General features: G+C 42.3%; 1 protein-coding gene across 2 annotated transcripts in view; it reads right to left on the bottom strand.

Annotated features, from left to right (window-relative positions):
* Positions 1–8,481: 8,481 nt before the first annotated feature.
* BANP (BTG3 associated nuclear protein) overlaps positions 8,482–27,398 on the bottom strand; it is a 343,815-nt gene continuing 324,898 nt past the window's right edge. For both annotated transcript variants that reach the window (XM_075838330.1, XM_075838329.1), the window contains 2 exons: positions 14,391–14,534; positions 8,482–9,800 (listed from right to left, as the gene is read on the bottom strand). In XM_075838330.1, coding sequence (XP_075694445.1) covers positions 9,732–9,800; positions 14,391–14,534 — 213 coding nt within the window. In that variant the 3' untranslated portion in view covers positions 8,482–9,731. The remainder of the gene's footprint in view (positions 9,801–14,390; positions 14,535–27,398) is intronic.

Below are 27,398 nucleotides of genomic sequence, written 5' to 3'. Positions count from 1 at the left end.
CTATTATATTCAGGGGAACTGTGTATAGTACTATTATATTCAGGAGCACAGTGTATACTACTATTATATTCAGGAGCGCAGTGTATAGTACTATTATATTCAGGAGTACAGTGTATAGTACTATTATATTCAGGGGCACTGTGTATAGTACTATTATATTCAGGAGTACAGTGTATAGTACTATTATATTCAGGAGTACAGTGCATAATACTATTATATTCACGACCACAGTGTATAGTACTATTATATTCAGGAGCGCAGTGTATAATACTATTATATTCAGGAGTACAGTGTATAGTACTATTATATGCAGGGGCGCAGTGTATAGTACTATTATATTCAGGAGCACAGTGTATAGTACTATTATATTTAGGAGTACAGTGTATAGTACTATTATATTCAGGAGTACAGTGTATAGTACTATTATATTCAGGAGTACAGTGTATATTACTATTATATTCAGGAGTACAGTGTATAGTACTATTATATTCAGGAGCACAGTGTATAGTACTATTATATTCAGGAGTACAGTGTATAGTACTATTATATTCAGGAGTACAGTGTATAGTACTATTATATTCAGGAGTACAGTGTATAGTACAATTATATTCAGGAGCATAGAGTGCGGCACCATGAGAATTTTATCTTCGTTTAAGATGCAGAAATGTTGGAAAAGTGAGAAGCTGAAGACATCTGAGCGGTAAACTGCAGAAATGGGTCGTGGCCGGGAGACATCATCAAAGAGGACCTAAGAAAAGACAAAAAGAACTACTCCAATCTGAAAAGTCGTCACCAGTGAGTCACAATGTAAATGTTTATTCTCTATCGGGTTTTTATTGTGAAACAACTCCCAGCATATCCTTACCTTCATTCTGACTATACTGGGAGCTGTAGTTTTATGCCATACAAACTTATATGACAGGGGTTGAACTGAATTTGCAAATGATCTCTGTACTGAGCTGCATTTATGCTTGTTCTGTATTTTGTACTGAGCTTAGTTCTGATGCTGTATATGTGTACTGAGCTTGGTACTGGAGTTATATTCATCATAACAACCAAGCTCAATACATATAAACACCACCAAAGAGAAGCTCATAACATATATACAACTCCAGAACCAAGATCAGTACATATATACACCAGAACCAGCTCAGTACATATATACAGCACCAGAACAAAGCTCTGTACATACATAGAGCACCAGAATCAAGCTCAGTACATATATACACCAGAACCAAGCTCAGTACATATATATACAGCACCAGAACAAAGCTCAGTGCATATATATAGCACCAGAACAAAGCTCAGTGCATATATACAGCACCAGAACAAAGCTCAGTACATATATACAGCACCAGAACAAAGCTCCGTACAGAACAAAGCTCGGTACATATATACAGCACCAGAACAAAGCTCGGTACATATATACAGCACCAGAACAAAGCTCGGTACATATATACAGCACAAGAACAAAACTCAGTACATAGCTACAGCACTAGAACAAAGCCTCCGTATATAAACAGTATTGAGCTTGGTTTTGGTGCTGTATATAAGTATAAGCTTGTTGTGGTGTTGTATATATGTACTGAGCTTTCTTCTGGTGTTGCTTTCTTCTGGTACTGTATATATGTACTGAGCTTGGTTCTAGTGGGAGAACCCACGTCGTTTATGTATTTTTATTTTTTTTTAAATGGAAAAATCTATGTTGGGCGGCTCCCCATTTTTCATAACCAGACAGATACAACACCGCAGCAGCAGGCTAGCATTACCAGGGTGTGAAGGGCCACTGTTTTTGGCCTTTCCCAGCCTTTTAATACCAGTCAATCAGCCAGTGGCCATTACTAAGGCAGTAGTAGTAAAGTTAAATAAAAAAATACAGAGACATAGAAATATTTTATTGGAATAAGAAAAGCACACAACCCTCGTTAACCATTTTATTGAGAATAAAAAAAACTCTGTCATCGAAGTAGTCCTTGAATCCGAAGAAGTCCAGCAACCGAACCTGTAAAAAAACGCACAAAATAAAAAAAACAAAGCAATACTTTCCCTTCCTAGATCCAGTGCTGGAACCGCAATGTCAGCGAGCTACGCTGTTTCCGTAACTACAGGAGTTCTACAGGGCATCAGCACATCTGCTGGGCCCTGTATGTAAAACTATTATGTGCGATACAGTTTTCTGAGCCGCTTTATGTAATACTACCCAGTAACATTGCTATAGGGGTCGTAGTCCTATACATTTGCTCTCATATATATATATGTGTGTGTGTGTGTGTATATATATATTATATATATATATATATATATACATACATACACACTTCTTTTTTGGGGGGGGGGGGGGGTCTTTTGCCTCTGACGTTTTGAGACCTTAGCAACGCCCCTGGGCGCTAGTGCTGCATCGTTGAGTCACTTATGAGACCCGACTATTCCACTGAAACCTGCGGACCCTCAGCCATGAAGAGAATTTGGGGGGCCCAAGAAGAACTTTTGCATTGGGCCCCATCGACCTTTAGCTACGCCCGTTTAAAAGGCTCCTGAATCCTACCCACCCTAAAACTTTGCACACCTTTCTCCCAAGACCTGCTCTGTCAAGCCCTGGTTTCCATATCTGTGCCACACACCAGTGGTTTTAGATGCCTAGCGGGCCACTGGGGCATTAAGGAGAATGTGCGTGTCTCTGCCCACTGTCCCTAAATAGGACATAAATTCTGATATCAACCCCCAGCTATTCCTATGCACGGACTACCTATATAATAACTGTGCCATCCCATGTTATTTTATCATTTCCATCTCGCTCAATGGCCAAGATTCTTCTTTCTAGCGTGCTTTCTTCAGTCCAGAAATTCCAGTTTTTTTTTGAGATTTGGATTTCTACCATTTGTATTGTAATATCGCAGCAGAGGGGTGAAAGTTACACGGAGGGAAAGACGCTGTCAATACCCGACTTGGTATAAGGAACACATCTGTCTGTATCGCAGTAAAATCCTCTCTCATTTAAGGAACTGCTGCTTTGTGGAGCGTAGATGCCATGGAACATTCCTCGCTCATGACCGCATCATTCCCAGCACTTGCGAAATCACTTCTGACGTACGATATGTTTTAGAAATGATGTTGCTTAATTCCTCCAGTCTCATTCAGAAAACTTAAATGATTTATAATAGAGAACACAAGGAGCACACAGATAACGTACGTTCATTAAGACTAAACATTCTGAAATGTAATGGAACCGGGGAAAAAAATCCGAGACAATCAGCAGGAAATAGAAGATCTAAATCCCCATTTATAGCTGAATTATTGCGATTTTTTGTCATAGTAACATGTCAGAAGTATTTATTGATGGGGGTCCGAGCACTGAGACCCCCACCGATCGTTAAAACGAAGCAGCAGAAGCGCTCGGGTGAGCCCTGTGCTGTTTAGTTTCTGATCGGCTTTTCTTTTCTCCGAGCAGTTGGTGTATGGGCTCAAGAGAAAGTCTACGACCACATCAACTGCTCTACTTTCCAAGAAAAGCTGATCAGAAACTAAGAGGCGCTTCTGCCACTCGGTTTTAGCGATCAGTGGGTGTCTCAGTGCTCAGACCCCCACCAGTCAAAACTTCTGACATGTCTGAATTTTTCTTAAAGTTTAGTTACCCTTTAAGATTGAAAAATCCAGTATTAGACAAACAAAACAGACTTTCTTCAGTAGCGTTTTCATCAGCAGGTGTAATCTCATGTTCCTACTAGACCAGGTCCTGAGTGGACACAAAGCCGCCTCACACAGATCTGACTGTGAAAGAGAAAAGCAAGGGGCAGAGCCAGAGTCACAACCGTATCCACAAACGTGGCGCCTAAAGTTGGTAGTGGTAGCTAAAGCAGTATGTATACCCGTGATGGGCTTACACAGATGTATTAGATAATGGCATCAACATTTTGCTTTTCTCTAACAATCACTTTAAACATGAGTGGCCGCCATAGACCTCATATATTCCCTGGTGCTGTCTGTATTGGAAATCTCCATGAGGTGCCTACGTCTCTATACCAGTAAGTTGTCTCTTGTTTATTCCACTGAGACGTTCCGGAGGTGTTTTTCTGACACCGGAGTATCCCCCCCCCCCCCTCATCAGCCCAGTGTTCTGTAGAAAATATATGATTAGGTTTATTTCTATGCTTCCTCTTTGTGGTGGTTGGAATATGATTGCTATTGGGAAGTTCCACTACAATTACAGAACTGTAAAACATCGTTGCCAACTTTGAGATGAACGTGAAGAAGCCGTTCCCTGCGCAGAGCAATTACTAGTATCATCCTGTTCTGTACACAAGACACTGAGCGTTCTCCTCCGCCAACTGTGTCATAAACCGGACATGATAATCCACAACACGCCGGACCTGAGCGTAGCTTCTATAATTATCTGCAGCATAATCTGTAATAAAATCTACGTTTTAGTGGCTAGTAGAAGCAATATGTGGCCGTCTCTGCTGGGATAGCAGCGTATTTCTAGCCATTTGATAGATGTCGCAGGCACCCATCGTTTCCAGCCCAGCTTGACAGCAGTGGCTTTACCTTGGGGTGCTCCTTAGCTCTGGTATATGAATCCTCATCGTGTTTTTGCCTCAACACTAGTTTGTCATTGGGATCACTTACACAATATAATGGTATTGTTCATCTTCTTTTTATAATGTAATGATAAAGGGTTACCAAGCTGATCACAGTTCCTGCCCTTGTCACCAATCGTTGTTTTTCTGAGATGAAGGTGCTACGTGTGTTGCGTTCACCAGTCACGACAAGGCGCCTGTGGTTTTACTATAATGATGACATTGTCGAGTGCCAGCTGGCTTCATCGTGTGCCTACAGCAAACCGCAGAACCTGCTTATAAATAAACACAACCCCTGCAGACGCGGGCCAGCTCCTCATGCCTTCGCCTTTATATTAACTCACCCACTGCTGGAAGGGTGACGGCTCACACACTTCAAGATACTGCCACACGTTGCTCATAAATAAGGATTTATTGAGGTTCTTCAGCATTGTCCAAGTATTGTTGATAACAGTATTAAAGTGACCACAGAAGAAAAACAGATACAAATGGTTTGTATCCTAATACAGAGGCCTCTATTTCCACTGGTTACATGAACAACGAGCATTGTCTCCTGATCTTGGGGAATTCATGTGTAAAATAAGACAGTCATTTCATATAATCTATACAACACAGAGAAGCATCAATGAAACGAGTGGAAACACTGCACATAGTCCTTGTTATATATATTATCTGTTTGATGTAGAGATGTATTTATTGATGACACCTCCAGGTTTATGCACTGAAAGTATAGCCCAGACGGATGCAACGCTATGCTATACAGTTTATACCCATGTTTTTGTTTTTTTACTGTATCCCTTTGTATTGAAGAGCATATGAAACACACTCTTTTGGAATACGTTGGGTCAATTTTAGGCCTATGAATGCGTTCGTTTTTGGTATATGTTCAGCCTATATATAGCCTTACATCATTTATGGCACGCAATCAGACCATTATCATGGGGACTTGTGTGTAAATAGACTTTCCATCTGTCTGCTCTATGACACTCACCACTAGGATTGTAAGACATGATCTGAGAGAAGACCGTTTTGGTGGGGAATAGCAGCATTTTCCTTTGCAAAAACGGAAAAGAATGTAACTGTAAAACATGTTGATAAATTGTCGTCTCTGACTGAATGAGATGTGGATGACTGTGCCCAGTGATGAGCCGGTTAATGTTTGGGGAGAATGTCTCCTGTACACTGAACACTGTGCCAGATAATAGAGAACAGGGCAGATGACAAATCTGGCCCATATATATGTATGCCAAAACTCCCGCCCTGTCCCATCTCTGCACCCGAGACCCTCATAGGTTCTAATAGGTTGACTTTCACTGGTGTAAACCCAGAATCCATTTACATGGGACACTGTTTGTATGGGAAGTTGGTCGTATTTGTGCCGACTCCATATCACAGTCAGGAGTCATTTACAATATTCGCATACACAATTGTCAAACGTTCATTGATCACAGCATTAATACAGGGCCACTACACCATCCTGATCAGGTAAATGGACCCATGTGTCCTCATATATGATATGGAAATGATCATGGACTTGAATTATACAACAAGTACAGACTCATCTCTCATTCTTGGAATTGTCTTTTTACCAACTCAACCTAAAATACTTTTTAATCACAGGATAAAACTCACTGCATGTCCTATATTGGTGCGTTTTTGTGGACCACGCGCCCATTAAAGTCCATGCACGACATCCGTGTTCTGTCCGTGTTTCACGCATCAGTTACAAAGAAATGCAGGGAATTTTTTTTTAAAAAGTGCTTGCACAAATGTAAAAAACATATGCCACACTTAAAGCACACTGACAATACACAATAGACACGGACGGAAAAACGCTGCGTTTTTTATGTGCGAAAATCGGACACGCTCGTCTGAATGTAGCCTAGGGCTAGATTCACACGGGTGTTGCGCATCTCGGACATGAAAGACGGAAGTTTTTCACGTCTGAGGTGCATCTGTGCTTTTCCCTGCAGGATGCGTTATCACTACAGTCTATGGGGGGGGTGTGTGCAGCGCAAAAAAATAGTACACGTTCTATTTTCTCACAGACCCTTCACACGGTCCGTTGAAACGGCCCCTTTGAATTACTTAGGTCCATGTGACGGCTGTTCGTGTGAATAAGGTCTTACAGCGCCCAAAACATTCAATAAAACCCCTCTAAAATGTTAGCATTGATTTCAGAGGGATTGACGCCGTGGCTAGGAAACAGTCTCTTCACTACATCACACATTCACCTATGTATTTATGAATGGCAGTTAATATTTTCCATTAATGATCCTTTCACTTCCTTAAATATTAAAGTGAAGCTCTGGATTTTAGAGACATGTCCGAAGATAGCGAAATGACAGGGAGGACACTGCGTATTAGGCCTCATTTACACGAGCGTAATATACGCGCGTGCTTTTCACGCGTGTCGTACGCACCTATATTACTCTATGGGGCAGTGCAGACGATGCGTGAATTTTGCGCAGCGCGAATGCGTTGCGTAAAACTCACTACATATTCTAAAATTCTGAGTTTTTCGCGCATCACGCACCCATTGAAGTCAATGGATGCGTGAAAACCACGAAGGTCGCACGGAAGCACTTCCGTGCGAACTGCGTGATTCGCGCAAGAGCTGTCAAACTGAATGTAAACAGAAAAGCACCACGTGCTTTTCTGTTTACAAACATCCGAACGGAGTGTCTTACAGATGACCGAACCGAACTTTACCGGGTTCGGCCGAACTCGTTTTGACCGAACCCGGCAGGAGACAGTCACTGTGCAGGGTGCTGAAAGAGTTAAACTGTTTCAGCACCATGGACAGTGACTTCCGATTCCAATATACGTGAACGTGTAAAAAAAAAAAGAAGTTCTGACTTACCGATAACTCCCGGCTTCTTCCTCCAGTCTGACCTCCCGGGATGACAATTCAGTCCAAGTGACAGCTGCAGCCAATCACAGGCCAAGCACAGGCTGCAGCGGTCACATGGACTGCCGCGTCATCCAGGGAGGTGGGGCCAGATGTCAAGAGAGGCGCGTCACCAAGGACGCGTCACCAAGGCAACGGCCGGGAAGTTCTCGGTAAGTACGAACCTCTTTTTTTTTAAACAGGTTACTCGATATGGTGATCGGCATTCACTGTCGAGGGTGCTGAAAGAGTTACTGCTGATCAGTTAACTCTTTCAGCACCATGGACAGTGACTGACGTCGGCTAGCCTCATCTCTATGATGGCGGCTGCACGAAAATCACGCAGCCGCGCATCATACACGGATGACACACGAAGCGGTCAAGTGCCTTTTGCGCACGCAAAACGCTGCGTTTTTTTTCGCGCGCAAAACGCACACGCTCGTGTAAATGAGACCTTACAGTAATATTAAAGGCTGTGTAAAACCTTTGAAAGTTATTTTTTTTTTTTTATTAATTTAGAGATGTCTATCATTGTGTTTTGTGCAACTTTCTGTTTCTGTTTCCTTGTGCAAATTAGTTTATTAAAAAAATATTTTTACTTTTTGAGATACAGCGGCTTTATATCCTGTATACAGAGCGCTGAATCCTGTACCGGTCAGGTCCGCGGGACTGGCGGGTTCAGTGTCAGTAGGATTCACCTTTTACCCATCACATCTAACTTAGATGTGATCGATAACCGGTGAATCACGCAGGACCTGCAGACACTGAAACCGTCAGTCCTGCGGACCGGACAGTTTCAGGTCTTGGCGCACGATACAGCTGATCTGTATACTGAATACAGAGCAGCTATATCTCAAAAAGTAAGAAGAATTTTTAATAAAAACGAATTATAAAGTTGCACAAAACACTATATATAAACCCTAAATTCAATAAACTTGGAGCCTCACCGATTACATTGTAATCCTTCAGATTTTAGCTTGGGCTTTAAAGGCTATGTACACCTTCAAAAGCTATATATATATATAGCTTTTGAAGGTGTACATAGCCTTTAAAGCCCAAGCTAAAATCTGAAGGATTACAATGTAATCGGTGAGGCTCCAAGTTTATTGAATTTAGGGTATGTTCACACACTGTGTTTTCTGCCGTTTTTCAGGGCGTAAACGCCTCAAAAAATGCATGAAAATATGGAAGCTGAACGCCTCCAAACATCTGTCCATTGATTTTAATGGGAAAACCGGCGTTTCGTTCAGACGGCCCGTAAAAAGAAGGAGCATGTCACTTCTTGAGCCGTTTTTGGAGCGGTTTTCATTGTGTCAATAGAAAACCATCTCCAAAAAAAAACGGAAAACGGAAAATCTGTTCCATACACCTTAATGAATTTGTTGTTTCTTCAGCAATTACATTGATTTCTACAAGTTCCATTCAGATGAAAAAGATAAATCTGCCACGTGTGAACAAACCCTAAGTGATATTGCGATTTGCTACCTACACAGATTTCAGGTAACCATTTCCATCTAGAATTGCTGGGCTGCTTTTTCTTACAAAGTTCCTCCATTCAGACATGAATAACCCCTTTAAAATAAAAAAATTTTTTTTTTAGTTATTCGAGAATTTAAAATAGTTTAAATCAGTGGGGGTCCGATTCTTGGCATCGCACCGATCACCTGCTTAAAAGGGTCGTGGCGCTCGTATGTGTGATTCAGCCTCTTCATTGTCCCATTCGTTTCTAAGGGACAACGCTGCAATACCTTGCACGGCCACTACGAAAGTAACACCGTGTTAACATACGAACAGAAATGAAACCAATGTAAACAATGAAGAGGCTGCAGTGCATATAAGTGCGATCGGACCCCGACCGATTGAATATTGATGGCCTATCTTAAGAAGGGTCATTCATTTTAAAATCACAGATGACCCCCTTAAGCTTAATGCATCATAAAGTTGTTGAAGAGATTGTTAGTGGCTTTATAATTGTCATGGAAGGGTCCGTATACAAAATGCAGGGAACAGCAAATAAAAAAACATATCTATAGTAGCACACGCTATGAAAGAAATCATTTATAAACCATATAAAAAAATAGCATTATTAGTGTAGAAATCATTGAAAGTGATGAATTAGGTGTTTGCTTCCCATCCTGTATACGGCAATCAGATCCTGTAAGATGAGTGTCCCAACATTGGATGTTGGCAAGTCTATAATTGGCATAATAGGTTTTTGTATTAATCAGTTGTGCCCCATCCATACTGCTGGCGCACGGCTCTGGTTACTACAACTCAATAGCTTCATGTTCGATGTGCATTTCAGGCTGTAGCGCAGACTGCAAAGGCTCCACTGCCTAAAAATGAAACACAAATGTAATCATTACAAATATAATCACTACTCATCACTCTCCTATACATCACATATCAACCCATCAACACAGGCTCTCAACTCCTAGCAAACATAATGGCGACATAAGACAAAGCTTCACCACCTTAAAGGGTATTCCCAGAATCAAAAATTATCACCTATCCATCGATCGTGAGAATGGGGTCCCTGAACCCCGTTTCTCCTCACAGTGAGGAGATCATTGAATGGAGCGACGGTCGAGCATACACGCTGCCGATACTTTCGAAGTCTATTCGAATAACGGAGTACAGCGCTTGGCTCTTTACATCATTCAGAAAGGCATGGCGCAGCGGGGAGTTCTGGGGCCCTCAGCAGTCTGAAAACTAGCACCTATCCTGTAGATGGGACAACCCCTTTATATATTCATTAGGGAGCAAATATATATGAATATATTTTAAGCTGTCCTGCAGTCAAAATGGGGGACCCGACCTAAACTTCCAGGTTACAGAGGCAGCGAGCACAGAACAATATCACATTAGTCGTCACCCCCTGGGTGACAAGTTTTGGGGGGGAAAGAGCCTCGTCGGGTTTTACTGTTAGGCAAGTTATTGTACAATCTATAAATTTAATTAAACATTGAGGACTGTGTGTTTAATAAAACATTCATGAGTGTAACGTAAGGCCACACGGAGCGGCACTGACCCGGCCAACAATCGCGCTAGCCCCATGTTTGGCACGACTGTCAAATAGCCTGTTAATGGCCGCGTGTGATTTTGGGTAAAATGGCCCTTTACCTACAAAATCTCACAGCCATAAAGGGTGTATTCATTAATGACCGCATGATTTTGCAGGTAAATGGCCATTTTACCCGCAACAACGCGCGGCCATTAACAGCTGCGTCGAACGTGGTGTCGGTGCGGTTGCTGGCCGCTCCTTACTGTGAGATGTCCGGCTGGTGGAAGGTTCGATGTTTCTGATTAGACCAGAGATTCTCAGAGCTGTGCGGTCTGACTCCTGGAGACGACACAGCAGAGCATCCTGGGATACACCTGCCCTCAGAAGAGAAACTGCTCAACAGTTCAGTCCTGACGTGGAACTCTCTGGATTAGACTGACATTATATTATGAGCCCTAAAGTCACTGACCTCTTAAAAAGGGAAAAGCAAGGCGGCTGACAAGGTCAGGCTCAGTGCTGGGAATTGCTGCAGATTCTTGGGGGAGGTTTGCTTTTACTTTGATTTATTTTTTAGGAATCAAAGGTGTTTGAAATGAAATACAGAATAAGCAGAGTTTAGGTCTTAGCATCATATAAGCCATTGCTGGCATTGATAAAACCTTTATTAGTGACCCCGCTGTGCTGGAGGACGGGCGGTTATTCTATATCTGAGCAGTGGGGGATGAATTTATTCTTTGGTCCTCAGAAATTACACCTCTACATTCCAGTTTAATGTTTTGATCTTTTTGTTTTCTTACAAATTCCATGCAATTCTTATTTATTTAAAAGGTCAAATCCTAAAGGAAAAGGTTTTCTGTCAATGTCTGAGATTAATTATCTACCAGAATTTTATGATCACATAATTAAACACGGTAAAGGTGCCACCCGTTGTAATGGAGTTCAATAATCTCAGTGCGCCCTTCTGATGGATCCTCATTTTTATTAGTTATCAGATATACAGTCAGGCCTCATGCACACGACCGCCTTTGGTCTGTGATATAAGGACCGTATGTCGGCCGCAGTTCCCGGACCGAACACAGTTCAGGGAGTCGGGCTCCTAGCATTATAGTTATGTATGAAGCTAGGTGTCCCTGCCTCCCTGCGGGACTACTGTCCTGTACTGAAACAGGCTTTCAGTACAGGACAGTAGTCCCGCGGGGAGGCAGTAACTCACAGCGTCGTACATAACTATAATGCTAGGAGCCCGACTCCCTGAACTGCAGCCGACATACGGTCCTTATATCACAGACCGAAGGCGGTCGTGTGCATGAGGCCTAACAGTGCTGTACAAATTTCACCAGCAAGATATTTAAAGGTGATCTCAATAGATCCCTCAATATCTAAAACCCATAAATGCTCTTAAAGTCCAGACCCCCCCAACAATCAAAACCACTTTTGTAATGAAAGTTGTCAATTAATATGCCAGTGAATAGATCGGGGCATTGATCTTCACCTTTCCCTGTAGTGACACTGAATGTGCCAGAGCACAAGAAAGGAAGTGTTGTCATAGGGACAGAGGGGAGCTTATTTTAGGCACTAATTATACTCATAAGCAGTAAGTACAATCGTTTTCACATTTTTCACTTTAAGGGTCTTTTTTTATATAGCACTACTAGAACTTCTCCTATAAAGGGGTTTTCTCGTGACACGCGTCATACGAGGGTCAAAAATGGGTCCCCCTCCCAAGATGCACAACTGCCCCCACCGATCCAGAGAGGTGAGGATCTGACAACCGACGGCTCTGGCGGACTTGAACCGTCTGGGGGGTGTCGGGAGTCAGACCTGCGGCAATCACCACAGCAGGTCAAGTATTAAAAGGGTTGTCTGTAGCGAGATAACTACGATGGTGCAGTCCTCCCGCCAGTGGTATAGATGGGCATGTGACGCTGTAACTGCTCAGGAGGGGAGTCGTGTGCTTTTTATGTAATCATCGCTCTTCAGGCTGACAAGTGTAGCGGAGCCATCAGACAACAAGCTGACTAAGGGTATGTTCACACGGCCAAATTTCAGACGTATACGAGGCGTATTATGCCTCGTTTTACGTCTGAAAATAGGGCTACAATACGTCGGCAAACATCTGCCCATTCATTTGAATGGGTTTGCCGACGTACTGTGCAGACGACCTGTTATTTACGCGTCGTCGTTTGACAGCTGTCAAACGACGACTCGTAAAAATACAGCCTCGTCAAAAGAAGTGCAGGACACATATACATTATATGCGGGACACTTATATACATTATATGCGGGACACTTGTATACATTATATGCGGGACACTTGTATACATTATATGCGGGACACTTATATACATTATATGCGGGACACTTATATACATTATATGCGGGACACTTGTATACATTATATGCGGGACACTTGTATACATTATATGCGGGACACTTGTATACATTATATGCGGGACACTTATATACATTATATGCGGGACACTTATATACATTATATGCAGGACACTTATATACATTATATGCGGGACACTTATATACATTATATGCGGGACACTTATATACATTATATGCGGGACACTTATATACATTATATGCGGGACACTTATATACATTATATGCGGGACACTTATATACATTATATGCGGGACACTTATATACATTATATGCGGGACACTTATATACATTATATGCGGGACACTTATATACATTATATGCGGGACACTTATATACATTATATGCGGGACACTTATATACATTATATGCAGGACACTTATATACATTATATGCAGGACACTTATATACATTATATGCAGGACACTTATATACATTATATGCGGGACACTTATATACATTATATGCAGGACACTTATATACATTATATGCGGGACACTTATATACATTATATGCAGGGCACTTATATACATTATATGCGGGACACTTATATACATTATATGCAGGGCACTTATATACATTATATGCAGGGCACTTATATACATTATATGCGGGACACTTATATACATTATATGCGGGACACTTATATACATTATATGCAGGACACTTCTTTCAGACGTTTTTGGAGCTGTTTTCTCATAGACTCCAATGAAAACAGCTCCAAAAACGAGTTGGTAAAAAAATGAGTTGGTAAAAATGCGAGTTGGTAAAAAACGTCTGAAAAGCAGGGTCTGTTTTCCCTTGAAAACAGCTCTGGATTTTCAGACGTTTTGGTTGACTACGTGTGAACATACCCTAACACGAGACCCAGGTAACTGGTACCAGCAGCTCTGGAATTTGGTTGGGCTTTCTAGTAGGAGGGAGCAGAGTATTGTCCTCCTTATTGCTGGGCAATCCCTGGGCTCCTTTCATTTTCTTTGCAGTCTGCAGTGGACCATCCAGTCGCCCAGGACTCCCCTCATCGGGTTTCATACATCAATCATCTCAATGTTTCAAGTGGTTTTAGGAGCGTTTAGTCATGTGAAGCCTCTCAAGGGCTTTTATTAACCTCCTGCATTACATGAATGACTCCAATACACAATAAACCCCAATCTTATATTTCTATATTCTACACTGCAGAGGGGTCAGGAGAGGCACAGAAGACATGTTGTTTATAGTCTCTATATTGTAATGTTTCCAAATGACATGTGTGTAACAGTGTCCGGAATAAACAGATACCACTGTAATCGTGCGGGTGAGGCTGCTGCCAATGCCCAACATAACAGAACATACTCCTCCAGAGACACATTAACCCTTTTATATGTAAAAAGGCTGTGAGCTTCATATCTCTGTAATTTCAGTACTTATTTTTTACTTTACTGAGCATCAATTTCATTCCTCAATTCACCTGTACCCTGGTTGCCTAGGATAGTGCCCGTCATTCCTTTCTCTTGCTGATTATATATATAATATACTACAGACAGTTACTCACCTGAGCTGTCGCTGAAGCTTCACTAACTGGTGCAAGTTGGACATATTGGACCTGGATATCATTGGCCTGAAGGGGAGAGCCATCGACTACACCAGACGTTGGGTCAGCAGAGGCAACGGCAATGAGTTGTGCTCCTTGGAGAACCTGAAACAAGTGAGAAACAGCTGAATATCGGAGCTTATTATATTTATTGGATGGGCTGAACTGGAGACAAAAGGTTGTAAAATCAATAACCACCACGACATGAGTGTCCCGTCTGCCCTCTACTGATTTATTCCAGCGCTGAAGAGGTAAAGCAGGAATTTGGGAGAGGCTCCAAAAAACGATTGTATACTCAATACCAGCCAAATAAGCATACCGCAGTAATGATTACAGGGGAGGAATTCCGGAGTAGGCAACCACTGAGCTCTCTGAAATGGCCAGGAAACATTGAGTGGCATGTGTATACAGAGCTGCTGGAACAGACGGCCAAAGCATAACCCGTGAAGCTCCCCCGAATATGATGACAAGACCAGGCTCATTGCTTCAATAACGTGAATGAAAAACGTCAGAAAAGGAGGATGATAAATAGAAAATAAATAAATAAAAAAAAGACCTCACTGCAAAATTGGAAAGGAAAAGCACGAACGACCCCAGAGTTCCACCCGCCGTCCGCTCATTACTGTGACGTGACTTCGTAGAGATAATGTCAGTCATTCCACTCCACATAACACTTGTCAGGACAAACCTTTTTTTATCTGTTCCCCATAGCAGAAGCAGAAGACCTGCAGATCTAAAAGTGATGAGCAATAATGTACGGAAGATGCTTGAAGAGAAGTTACGTTCCAGAACAAGTGGTAAAGTTTTCTTAAGAGGCATAAAAGTAAAGTAAATGGTCAGACAGTCATAAGCCGTGTTATACATAAATGAGATCAATTTGAACCTTGTGGCTTGAGCTCCATAACGTCTTTGGCCTTATTCATGACTCCCGGTGTATCCTAAACATCAAACCCGGAAATACTGGCGTACAGACGTTGTGATTTTAAACTGCAAGATGTAGCCGAGCAAGAACTAAAAATCTAACCTGAAAGGGGTTGTCCGAGATACCATCATATTTTCAAAAACCCCTTTAATGCATGTCATTTATAAATGTAAATACATTTGTAATATACTTACATTTTCCAAAGTGGCCCCGTTTCCAGATCCTGCCGTGGGGAACTTGATTGGTGACGTCACTCTCTGCTCTGCCGCTTTGTTGATCTTGAATTCTTTGCCGGGTATACGGCACGTCACTTGTCACGTGGGGTATATCGGCTTGTGCTGTTGTAACGCGCATGCGCGGTCACTGCTGTTATCGGCTTGTTCTGCTTCGCAGCCTGTAATGCGCATGCGCTGTCACTGCTGTTCTCGCGGTCCCTGCTGTTCTCGAGATAACAGCAGTGACCGCGCATGCGCGTTACAACAGCACAAGCCGATATACCCCACGTGACAAGTGACGTGCCGTATACCCGGCAAAGAATTCAAGATCAACAAAGCGGCAGAGAGTGACGTCACCAATCAAGTTCCCCACGGCTGGATCTGGAAATGGGGCCACTTTGGAAAATGTAAGTATATTACAAATGTATTTACATTTATAAATTACATGCATTAAAGGGGTTTTTGAAGATATGATGGTATCTCGGACAACCCCTTTAATACCAGAAATAAAGGGAGATTATCCAGCAGCACAGGATATAGGGTAAGTGCACACATATAGTGTTTTCACTGCACATTTCCCTGCAAATCCATGGCAAAATCTGTATGTATGACATGGATTTTACCCTATGCATTGCAAATCCACAACAAATACGTGACAGAATTGTCCTGAACTATTTCTGCTACATGTGGATGGCGTTTTTCAGACCCCATCCCCATGCGTTGTACAGTACATACTGCAAATCTGTGAATTCACACACACAGGATACTCTGAAGATTTTCCACAACATAAAATCTGCAGCAGAATCTAAAAGAAAGCGCAGGTAAATCAATCACAGAAATCCACAGCAGATAATTCATTTTTGCTGCAGATTTTCCAGAACGATTTTTACCTGTAGATTTAGTGCTAAGCATCAATTATAGCAAACTTTATTTGCATTTGCGGATTTTCTGCAGTTATCACTGCGGTTCCACTGCGGCATTGCTGTACAAACCGCAACACTACTCAATGTGCGATTTTTAGTGCAGCATTTATGCTCTCCATTGAAGTCTATGGGCCAAACATGCAGCATCTCCGCACTGAATACGCAGCATAAATTGACATGCTGCAGATTTGAAAGTCGCACCGCAGAACCCTTTCCTGCACAATTTTTCATGCGATTTATTTCCGCAGTGTGGGTCTGAGATTTGCTAAATCTCATTCGCTGTGCTGCTACTGTAAATGCTGCGTAATTTCCGCACAGAATTCCGACGTGGAAATTCTACAGTGCTTATGCTACGTGGGAACCCGGCCTAATGGTTCTACTATGAATAGTTTAGCTGAAGACAAAGGACAAAAATGGCTCATGGTAAATAATAAAGGAATCATTTAAAAAAAAAAAAAAAAAAGCTTGGAAATAAAATATATTTTGCAGGGAGTAGAAAGTTCAAACATTTGTATTGACTCATTATCAAAAGTTCCTGCCAGTTCCATATGTGTTTGGCTTGGATCGCTGCAGCCTTCTGACTCGCTACTGAACATTCCTAGCACAAGTATTTAATAAGACAAACACCGGCCCCCTGTGTCTTCTCTTCAGGCTGATATTGGTACAACTGCACCAAATTGTTGCTTGATTGATGTGTGTAGGTCGCTGAGTGCACGCAAACCGCACTGATGTCATAATAGAAACACTCTAACTTGATTGATATTTAAATCTAAACCACATATATATAGCAAGTCATATGCTGGTCATGTGACTGATGCTGATGTGACCCCATTAAAGAAACACTTGCATTATTGCAGGGCCTGAGGGGCATGACAATGCTCGGAGCGTTTCTTTAATTTGCCACCTTTAGGGAAATGAAGAATCGCTCAACAAACTGGAGCCATTGACAGTGTCGAAAACCGGAATAGCTGTAAATGAATCAGACGTCTTTTCTTTATGCCTTTACTCCTGTTTGCTTTCCCTTTGCTGAACCTGAGTATATTAGGGAGGTGTTTAAAATGTAGATCCTGTAGATCAGTGGTCTACAACCTGTGGCTTTCCAGCTGTTGCAAAACTACAGCTTCCAGCATGTTGGGAGTTGTAGCTTCTCAACAGCTGCAGAGACCACTGCTTTAGATGATAGACTGCTGGAAATGGCAGTCTGTGTTCTGCAGAAAACTGGATCCTTCCAGCAGCACTGCATGAGGTCACTAAAACATCTAATGGTCGAGATTCTGATACCAGCATCTATTAGTAAAGTCTTATTAAGGCGCTATCATATATGAACGCTCGTTCCCAATCATTGTCCTGTGTGAACAGGGCAACAATCAGCCAATGAGCGAGCAAATGCTCCTTCAGCTGATCTTAAGCAATATAAAAAAATCATTGTTGTCGGCAGCACATCCCCCTGTGTGAACAGGGAGATGTGCTGCCGACATGATGAAAATGCATGGGGACGAGCAATCGCAGTAATGAGCTCATGTCCCCATACATAACCAATGATTGCTCCTTGTGAAAGGAGCAAACGAGCGCCGATCAACGAGCTGTCCCGTTAGTCTGCGCCCGTATTCACGGCCCATGTAAAAGGATCGTAAGGCCAATAATTTGGTTTGTTCCTTTTGATCAAAGTAAAAGCCCTTAAGATCGTTACTGGATTGTCCAAGCTTTTATACTGAGACACAAGTAAATTTCACTAATATATTCATTAGAAAAGCTCTAAACTAAAGCTTCACTTTCTCTGTCCTGATCATTTCCATCACTACCACAGACACATATAACTTGGCAAGGACATCCATTACCTTATTTAAAAGAAAAAAAATCTAATATTATTGTGAACTTAAGCTTAATCCATAGATTTATATCATACGATATTTACTCTGGAAGTTGGAGAGGCTCCAGCACAGAATTTCATGCTTAATCCAATAATACGGAACCACAGCCCTTTACTGAACCAAAATATTGAAAAAGGCTAATAATTTTCCTTCCAAACTCTAATTCCTATTTTCTAATTTCGGAGGGGCTCCTGGCTGGTCAGGCAGAATAACAAGTGAAGCGCTTAACGCCTGAGGAAGACTGACTTAGGGAAAGAATCATTGGACTGCGTGAAATGTTTCCTCTTGGTTTTCACCAGAAAGCATCTGAAACAGATTAACCGCTCCGAGTAGGTGAAGAGGAACAGAAGGTGCGCGGTCTCTCCTGGCTGAAACAACTAGTGTTCAAATGACACAATTGATAAAGGACCAAGAAAGGAAACAAATAGAACAAAACACTGAACTGCCCACCAAGTGAAGCACCAGCCAAAAAAATGAATATATTGTACACGTGACGGTTGTACGTACCATCGAGGCAGCGCGTTAGACTGCTATGGGGCCCAAGGAGAGGAAGGCCCAGCTCAGGTTTACCACTGGTGAAGAGATTCTGCACATAATGGAGGTGAAAAAACAGACCACTGGGGTGAGGGGGTCAAGTACCAGGCCCTTCTGCCACTGAATAGGTCCTTGTGGCGGTTTGCGCCTGATGTCCCCCTGGTCTCTTCTACCTCGTGCTGCTGTGTTTTAGGGTACATGATGCACTGGAGCTTTTGGATTGGGTATTTGCATTTCATGTGTACTAAGCTTCAAGCTGGCATCTTGGACACTGCGCTGGAGACGATCAATGCACCTCTATTTTCAGACTTGTTCAATACAATGCAGATCATCCGTGGCTCCCACCTCAATATTACACACATCCAAGTTCTTTAACTCACATTTCAGCACCACATGTACCTTTTGCCGAAGATGTCTCCAGAGAATTGTAACAGCAACTGTGTAACTCAGAACTGCTGAACCCCAAAAGAAAATAGCTGGATGTTCTGTATTGTACAGACATCATTACATGACTGAATCAGGCCCAAGGATCTCGCTAGTTGCTAGTCTTACTGGGACACCAGTTTCCCACCATTGAGAGATTCCAAAAGTAAGATACTGTGTACAGGGGGGAAATATACTGGCAGCATTACAAGAACAGAGAATACATGCTAAAATAATAATACATTAACATCTTATACTTCAGGCATTTGAAAAAAGATCTGTTCAGTGTTCAATTTCCATCCAAACATTGAGCTCAGCAAAAGTTTGACCCAGAATAATGTTAACGGTCCCATCCCAAGGTTATAACGTTAGCCGAGGCGATTCTCGCGGTCTTAAGGCTAAAACTATCATTTTTCTTCTTTTCTTTAACGCACATTTTCTGAAGAGGTTCCCGTGCAATGTGTATTATATCCCGTGATACAGTGCGGCAATGTGGATACACTGGACCGTACTTGTGAGGACTAATGAGGAAAAGTGTGGAGAAGTTCAAGTATTCCACCTCTCCTGGCAGAAAAGTCACAAACATGAGGTCTAATCGTTCGTTCGTACGTACGTACGTCAGGTCAACAACACAGGTTTCCTTTAGGCTATGTTCACACGGAGTATTTTGGGGGAGGAATATCTGCCTCAAAATTCCGTTTGGAAGTTTGAGGCAGATTTTCCTCTCCCTGCACGCCGATTTTCGTGGCGTTTTTCGCCCGCGGCCATTGAGCGCCGCGGGCATAAAACACTGCGAAATACGCTTTCTCTGCTTCCCATTGAAGTCAATGGGAGGTCAGAGGCGGAAACGCCCGAAGATAGGGCATGTCGCTTCTTTTTCCCGCGAGGCAGTTTTACTGCTCGCGGGAAAAAGCCGCCGACGCCTCCCATTGAAATCAATGGGAGGCATTTTCGGGCCGTTTTTGACGAGTTTTGTGACGCGGTTTCCGCGTCAAAAAACTCGTCAAAATACTCAGTGTGAACATAGCCTTAAAGTCCAGGCTAAATAAACTTTCACCAGACCGTGGTCCTCCCTGTTGTAGTAGATGTCTCTCTGACATTTTATTTTCCACTATCCAAAGAAACATAATAACGTAGATACTACAGACGAGCGAACATCCCCGGGACAATGTATGGTAAGCACAATGTTTTCTCACTCACTAATATTATTTGCTTAGAGTGACCCATGTATAGAAAAGCTGGAGATGCTCAATGTGCCGGCTTTAGATGCTGCATATGGTCACATTTAGAGGAGATGAGTCAGACATTTTTTTTAACTAGTTCAAGCGCTTGTAGACAAATTCCTGTTACTCAGATTCAGATTTTGAAGCGCTGCACAGATAAGCCTTTCCCTCGTGCCAACACCTGTAACCCAACGTCCTTACCAATATCTGGAAAAGGATGTAATAAGAAAACTGAAGAGCCAGAATCCAATGGAGCAGTTCCCTATAATGTACGGCCCATTAATGTGGTGGATTATCCATCGGTGGAGGCCAGAAAAGCATTCTTTATGTGACACATCGCAGACAAACCACACTGGGCTGAGTCATACACTGCGAGTCTGGCTGCAGATGCTGAATCATTTCAGCCACACACTTCTCTGTCCACCAGTAAGATTCAGTCACATTAGATTCACGAGGTGGACCTGCAGAATTTGCCATTGAGCCTTGATCTGCAGATATAATCCTTTTTTGCTTTGTCCTCCCAAAAAGTTTTTGGGAAATCCCCCCATTTGCTCTTAATGAGGACCTGTCCCCTCTCCTGACATGTTTGTTTTAATAAATAATTGTATTCCCCATAATATAACAATACTGAGGCATTTTTTCTTAGAAATCTGTGTTGTGCCGTTCCTCTGTTATTCCTCATAGAAATGGTTTACTATATTGACAACTGTGTGTCCCTACACAGTCTGACAATGTCCAATTAGTGCTGACAGAGTGAGACTGAGCATGGACACAACCCTTTTACTACTAGTGTTACCATTCTCCTTGTCAATTTATTCATCCATTTTCAGGAGGAATAACAGAGGAACGGAGTTTCTTGAAAGAATGCTCTAGAATTGTTATTTGATGGGGAATACAATTATTTACTAAAATAGGAAAGGGGACAGGTACTCTTGAAATATTGTGACACATGTATCCGCAATGTGCTGCGAGTTCATCCAGCTCTATGAATAATGATCACGCAATGAATTTCACTTAGGTTTTTCTGGCAACTAAGAAATGTATTTACAAGTCACAAAGAGGTCATTAAATATAATCTGATCTGATTTGCCAAATTATGTGGAATAATTTAGTGAAATCTTTTTCCAGATTACCAAATGTGTTAGGAAGCAAGCTGGCTGGGATTAGATGAAGCATCTTCTTACAGTTAACTGGCTGGGCATCACATCAAGGCAGATGCGTTCTTTTGGTGACTGTCTACTAGGTTGGATAAATTGTTGAACAGATTTGCAGTTTTGGAAAGTGCGAATATGTTGTTCCGGCAGCGCTAGCTCTAACGGTGTTCTTGCGTGAGGCAGCGGCACTCTGAAGACTAAGCTTTCCACCCCACTCTCCAAATCACACTTCATCACCTGTGCATTGGACAATCCCACCCTACCTCATCCCCAACCTTACTGCTGTCTTTATGCCAGCCCCAACTCAGCTTTTAAATCTATCACTATCTACTGCCATTTTCCCTTCATTAAAACATACAACTATCGATTGATAAAGTGGATGCTCCATCAATTGAAAATGGATGAGATACTAAAAAAAAAAAAGAAAATGCTTTTCTGGCTAGAGGCAGATGTCAAAAGTTAAGCAAAACTGGGAAACATGGGTGTCTAGGAATATGGTAGAAGAAGAACTTGCCATCTTTAAAGTAAAGGTTGAGGTTTTTTTCCCCACTGTCTTTTATAGTAGGTATGTGTATTTTATTTATATAGAAAGAAATAGATGTAATTGTATAATACCATATAATTCATAAAAATTTTACGGAAACAATTTATGCTGGAAAATTGGTAATGTTTATCTTATTTGTGATTAAAAAAACAAACAAAAAAAAAACATGCAACTATCACACCCATCCTCTCTGTCCAGCTATGGCCCCATCTCGCTACTCCTATTTGTTTCAAAACCTCTTGAGCATTATGTTCACCTTGAACCGTCCTCCGATCCAACTATCTTTTTGACCCCCCCCCCCTGTCAAAGCTTCACAACATTACTCTGTTCTCCTCCGCCTTCTAGACCTGTCCTCTGCCTTCTACATTACTCTGTGCTCCTCCTCATAGCTCTGTCTTCCCCCTTCTACATTACTCTGTGCTCCTCCTCATAGCTCTGTCTTCCCCCTTCTACATTACTCTGTTCTCCTCCGCCTTCTAGACCTGTCTTCCCCCTTCTACTTTACTCTGTGCTCCTCCTCTACCTGACCTCCACATTCTACATTAATCTGTCCTCTGCCTCCTAGACCTGTCCTCTGCCTTCTAGACCTGTCCTCCGCCTTCTAGACCTGTCCTCTGCCTTCTAGACCTGTCCTCCGCCTTCTAGACCTGTCCTCCGCCTTCTAGACCTGTCCTCCGCCTTCTAGACCTGTCCTACGCCTTCTACTTTACTCTGTGCTCCTCCTCTACCTGACCTCCACATTCTACATTAATCTGTCCTCTGCCTTCTAGACCTGTCCTCTGCCTTCTACATTACTCTGTGCTCCTTCTAGACCTGTCCTCCGCCTTTGACACAGTCGACTCCCCCTATATTACAAATTGTCTCATCCCTTGGCATCAGTGAATTTGCCCTCTCCTGGATCTCCTTATACCTCACCAACCATTTGTGTCTCCGACTCGCACACCATCTCCTCAGCTCGCCCTCTTCTCTGTTGGTGTCCCTCAAGGCTCTGTTCTTGGTCCCCTTGCTCTTATTCATTTACATTTGTCCTAGGACAGTTTATAAAATCCTTTGGCTTTCAATACCACTTTTATGCCGATGGCACTCAAATTTAACGGTTTATAATTCTAATTTATTCAGAGTGCCTATTAGCTTCTTTCGTCCCCTAAAACATGGAAAAAGCCTGAATTTGTCCTCTTTCCCCAACTCACTCAACCCTATTACCAGAACTATCACTCACAGGTAATGAATGACTCCACACTTTCCTCAGTCTCACAAGTCTGCTGCTTCAGGATAACTTTTGATTCCACCCTGTTCTTCAACCCTTACCACCTCCTGCCGATTTCGCCTCAAAAACATTTCTCGATTCTCAGTCAACAAAATATGCTTGTACATGACCTCATTATCTCCCGCCTAGACTACAGCAACATCCTTCTCTGTAGTCTCCCATCTACAGTGGTGCTTCAAAATTTGTGAACCCTTCAGAATTTTTTTATATTTCTGCATAAATTTGACCTAAAACTACATCAGATTTTCACACAAGTCCTAAAAGTAGATAAAGAGAACCAAAGCAAACAGATTAGTCCCAAAAAATTAGACTTGGTCATTTATTTATTGAGGAAAATGATGCAATATCACATATCTGTGAGTGGCAAAAGTTTGTAAACTTTCAGTATCTGGTGTGACCCCCTTGCGCAGCAATAACTGCATCTAAACATTTCTGGTAAATAATCATTAGTCTTCTTGCACATTGGCTTGGAGGAATTGATCCCATTCCTACGTACAAAACAGCTTAGACTCTGCTATATTGCTGGGTTTCCTCCCATGAGCTGCTCGCTTTAGGTCCTTTCACAACATTTCTATTGGATTAAGGTCAGGACTTTGACTTGGCCACTCCAACACGGTTTTAACCATTCTTTGGTAGAACGACTTGTGTGCTCAAGACCGTTGTCTTGCAGCACGACCCACACTCTCTTGAGATTCAGCTCAAGGACCGATGTCCTGAAATTTTCCTTTAGAATTTGCGGGTATAATTCAGAATTCATTGTTTCATCAATGATGGCAAGACGGCTCAAACCATGATTCACAGATGGTATGAGGATTTTATGCTGGAATGCAGTGATTTCCTCCTTTATCCAAACATAACACCTCTTTTTTTTTAAAGCAAAAGGCACTATTTTGTTCTGATCTGTCCACAAAAAATTGTTCCAATAGCCTTCTGGCTTGTCCTGGTGATATTCGGCAAACTGCAGACGGGCAGCAATGTTCTTTTTGGAGAGCAGCGGCTTTCTCCTTGCAATCCTGGTATGATGGTATTTCTGTAACTCCCATGTTAAAGGTGAAAACCCCTTTAACATTAGCTAATGTGAGAAAGGCCTTAGTTGCTTAGATGTTACCTTGGGTTCCTTTGCGGACTATTGTATGCCTGGTCTTTGTTGGTCGACCAATCCTGGGCAGGGTAATAATGGCCTTGAATTTCCTATATTTGTACACAATCTCTCTGACTGCGGATTGGGTGAGTCAAAACTTTTAGAGATGGTTTTGTAACCTATTCCGGCCTGATGAGCATCAACAACTCTTCTTCTCAGGTCATCAGAAATGTCCTTTGTTTGTGCCACTATACACGTAAACAAACACGTGTTGTGAAGATCAGACTTTGATAGATCCCTGTTCTTTACATAGATCCGTCGCCCACTCACCCCTGATTGTCATCCCATTGATTGAAAACACCTGACTCTAATGTCACCTTCAAATTATCTGATAATCCTTACAGAAACCGTAGCTCAGCGAGCTACACTGTGTTCTCCTTCATGGTGGGCAATCAGCCAGAACACAAAGAGGTAGAACAGGGTTTAGAGGCCCCATTAAAGAGATAGGTGCAGGTCCAGAGGTGGGACCCGCATCAATCTGACATTATCCTGTGGAAAGGTCATAAATGTCCCTCGTGGGAAATCCCCTTTAAAAGGAAAGCCGCATTGGGCAAAATCAGGCAATAAGACAGAATCCATAAAAGGGTGACAGTATTACAGACCCGTACATAGTTGCTATTCATTTGTATTTTAACATATTGCTATGTCGCCACCGACATTTGCAAGTGCTGAGCAGAGTAATGTGACGGCAGACACTAAGGAGGAGTTAAATGCACAGGAATGGCAGTGAAATAAAATACATATATGCATGTGCCCCCAGCAACTAATGCTGAGCGGAGTAATAATCACAAACCATAGCAGAACATACCCATCGAATGTAGTGACGCTGAGACCGGCATCTACCCTGAAGCGCGTTTCGGCTATTGAGCCTACATCGGGGGGTGACGAAGGCTCAAAAGCCAAAAAGCATGAGGTTCAGAACAGGCTCTGAAAATGACACGTGTACAATGAAAAACACCAATGCTGAAAGTGCTACCTGCCTGATAAGACAGAGCCGTTAATTGACATTTTTTGGGAAAATCTGAATAAGGTAGCGATGGGCATCTCCCCCACCTGTCACTGATAGATCTCCGTATTGGAAGAGTAATGTCAGTCACATGGAGGAGGGCAAGGAAAGGTGGAGGGGAGCCACCCATCAGACATTTCTCTTTGAGCTTGACAAATTATACTGGCTGCGACCCAATAGATAGAATGATAAAGCTCTCCTCCACAATACTCCTTCCAGATGTCAGACGTCTTATACCGTCCCCTAATTGCCAGCTCTGGAACTCTGGGGATTTGTGCCACCTATAAGTTCAACCATAAGAATCTCATAAATGCTCTTTTTTTAAAATGTTCTTTGTGGAAGAGGTGCTTGGAAATATCATAAAATAATTACATCTGTAAATAGAATAATTATCAAACATTTATGTTAAGTCTGAATGAAAGTCCAAAGTAGAAAGCTTTTCATATAAAGGTCATCGTGACTCGGTGAGGAAGGAATGAAGAGGAAACTGATTAATAGGACAGTGAGATTTGTTACTCCCGGAGGGAGCTTTATAGTGAAGCTTAGAAGCCGTCAGCGTATCTGTCTGGGAAAACTCATTAATAACATTAAACTCAGCAGATCCCAAAACGCGGACAGACGGTCACATCGATCCATCACGTGGGTGGTGAACCTCTGTGTAAACTATTTATCAGCCCCGTCTCCTCTGACCCAACATAAATCAGCAGGCGAGGGAAGGAGACCTATTAAGATGGTTTTCTACAAGTCTCCTTCACAGCACTCAGATACCTACACAGGGTATTTCTGGAATGAAAATTAATTAACTGAATTTGAAGCATTTATTTTGTTGTCCAAGTGGCCTGAAGTGTCATAGGGCAGGACCAGGTTCTTTATTAATCCTCCGATATATAGGACCACCATATCCCAATCCTTTTTTATAAAGGTCCCTCATGGTTTGCTCAGTGTTTGTTTATGAGCTAGAAAGATAATAAAAAGCGGAGGTCTGCTCTAGAGCTGCCGTACGACGATTGCGGGTGGATAACATTTTATAGAAACCGCGCGGATCGGCCTGATCCGTGCATTGAAGACTCCCTGGCTCTTCACGTTCTGGCTGACGTTGTGAGCTGCATGTGTTTTTTAGTTTGTGTTTAGTTGAAGGTTTAGGAGCAGCACTCATCCTGGCATTATGCTCTCTGGCCTTTGGAAGTGAAGGTATAAGGTTTTGAAAGGGTCAGTAGGAGAGGCCTTTCCTGAGGAATATACATGGTGCATAAAATGGTTTGTGCTCATGAAGTCACGGCTCTGTGCTGATTGGTGACATATGTGTTGTATGAGTGCCGAATATTTTAAAGTGCTCTGTCCGCCTGTGTTTTCTATTAGACAATCCTCGTTTCAAAGGACGGCATCTTTACAGCGCTTGTTCTGGCAGTGAAGCTCTGGACAGTAACCAAGCTTTTTCTACCTAAGATTGAACGTGTGAGTGACGAGATCTCCACAGATCAGTATAGAAAGGGTCTATAGGTTGTTACATTCAGTGATGAAGTTTGCAGCCTATGTAATGGCACAGCAGGATAGGTGGTCATGGAGAAGGTTATATACGGACTTGGCAATCATCTTACGTGCACGGTAATCACAGAATCAGGAATTGCTCCTCATAGGATGGATCCATTTATATACTTATCAGCCAGACAGTAATAATCGCTACCGATCAACACAAGCTACAATCTACATCATGTCTGCAGCCGCTGCACTTCACAACCCACATCT

The sequence above is a fragment of the Rhinoderma darwinii genome, chromosome 9 (genome assembly GCF_050947455.1).
Source record: "Rhinoderma darwinii isolate aRhiDar2 chromosome 9, aRhiDar2.hap1, whole genome shotgun sequence".
Lineage (NCBI taxonomy): Eukaryota > Metazoa > Chordata > Amphibia > Anura > Rhinodermatidae > Rhinoderma > Rhinoderma darwinii.
Note: the sequence above shows the minus strand (reverse complement) of the source record. Positions and strands in the feature narration are given on the sequence as shown.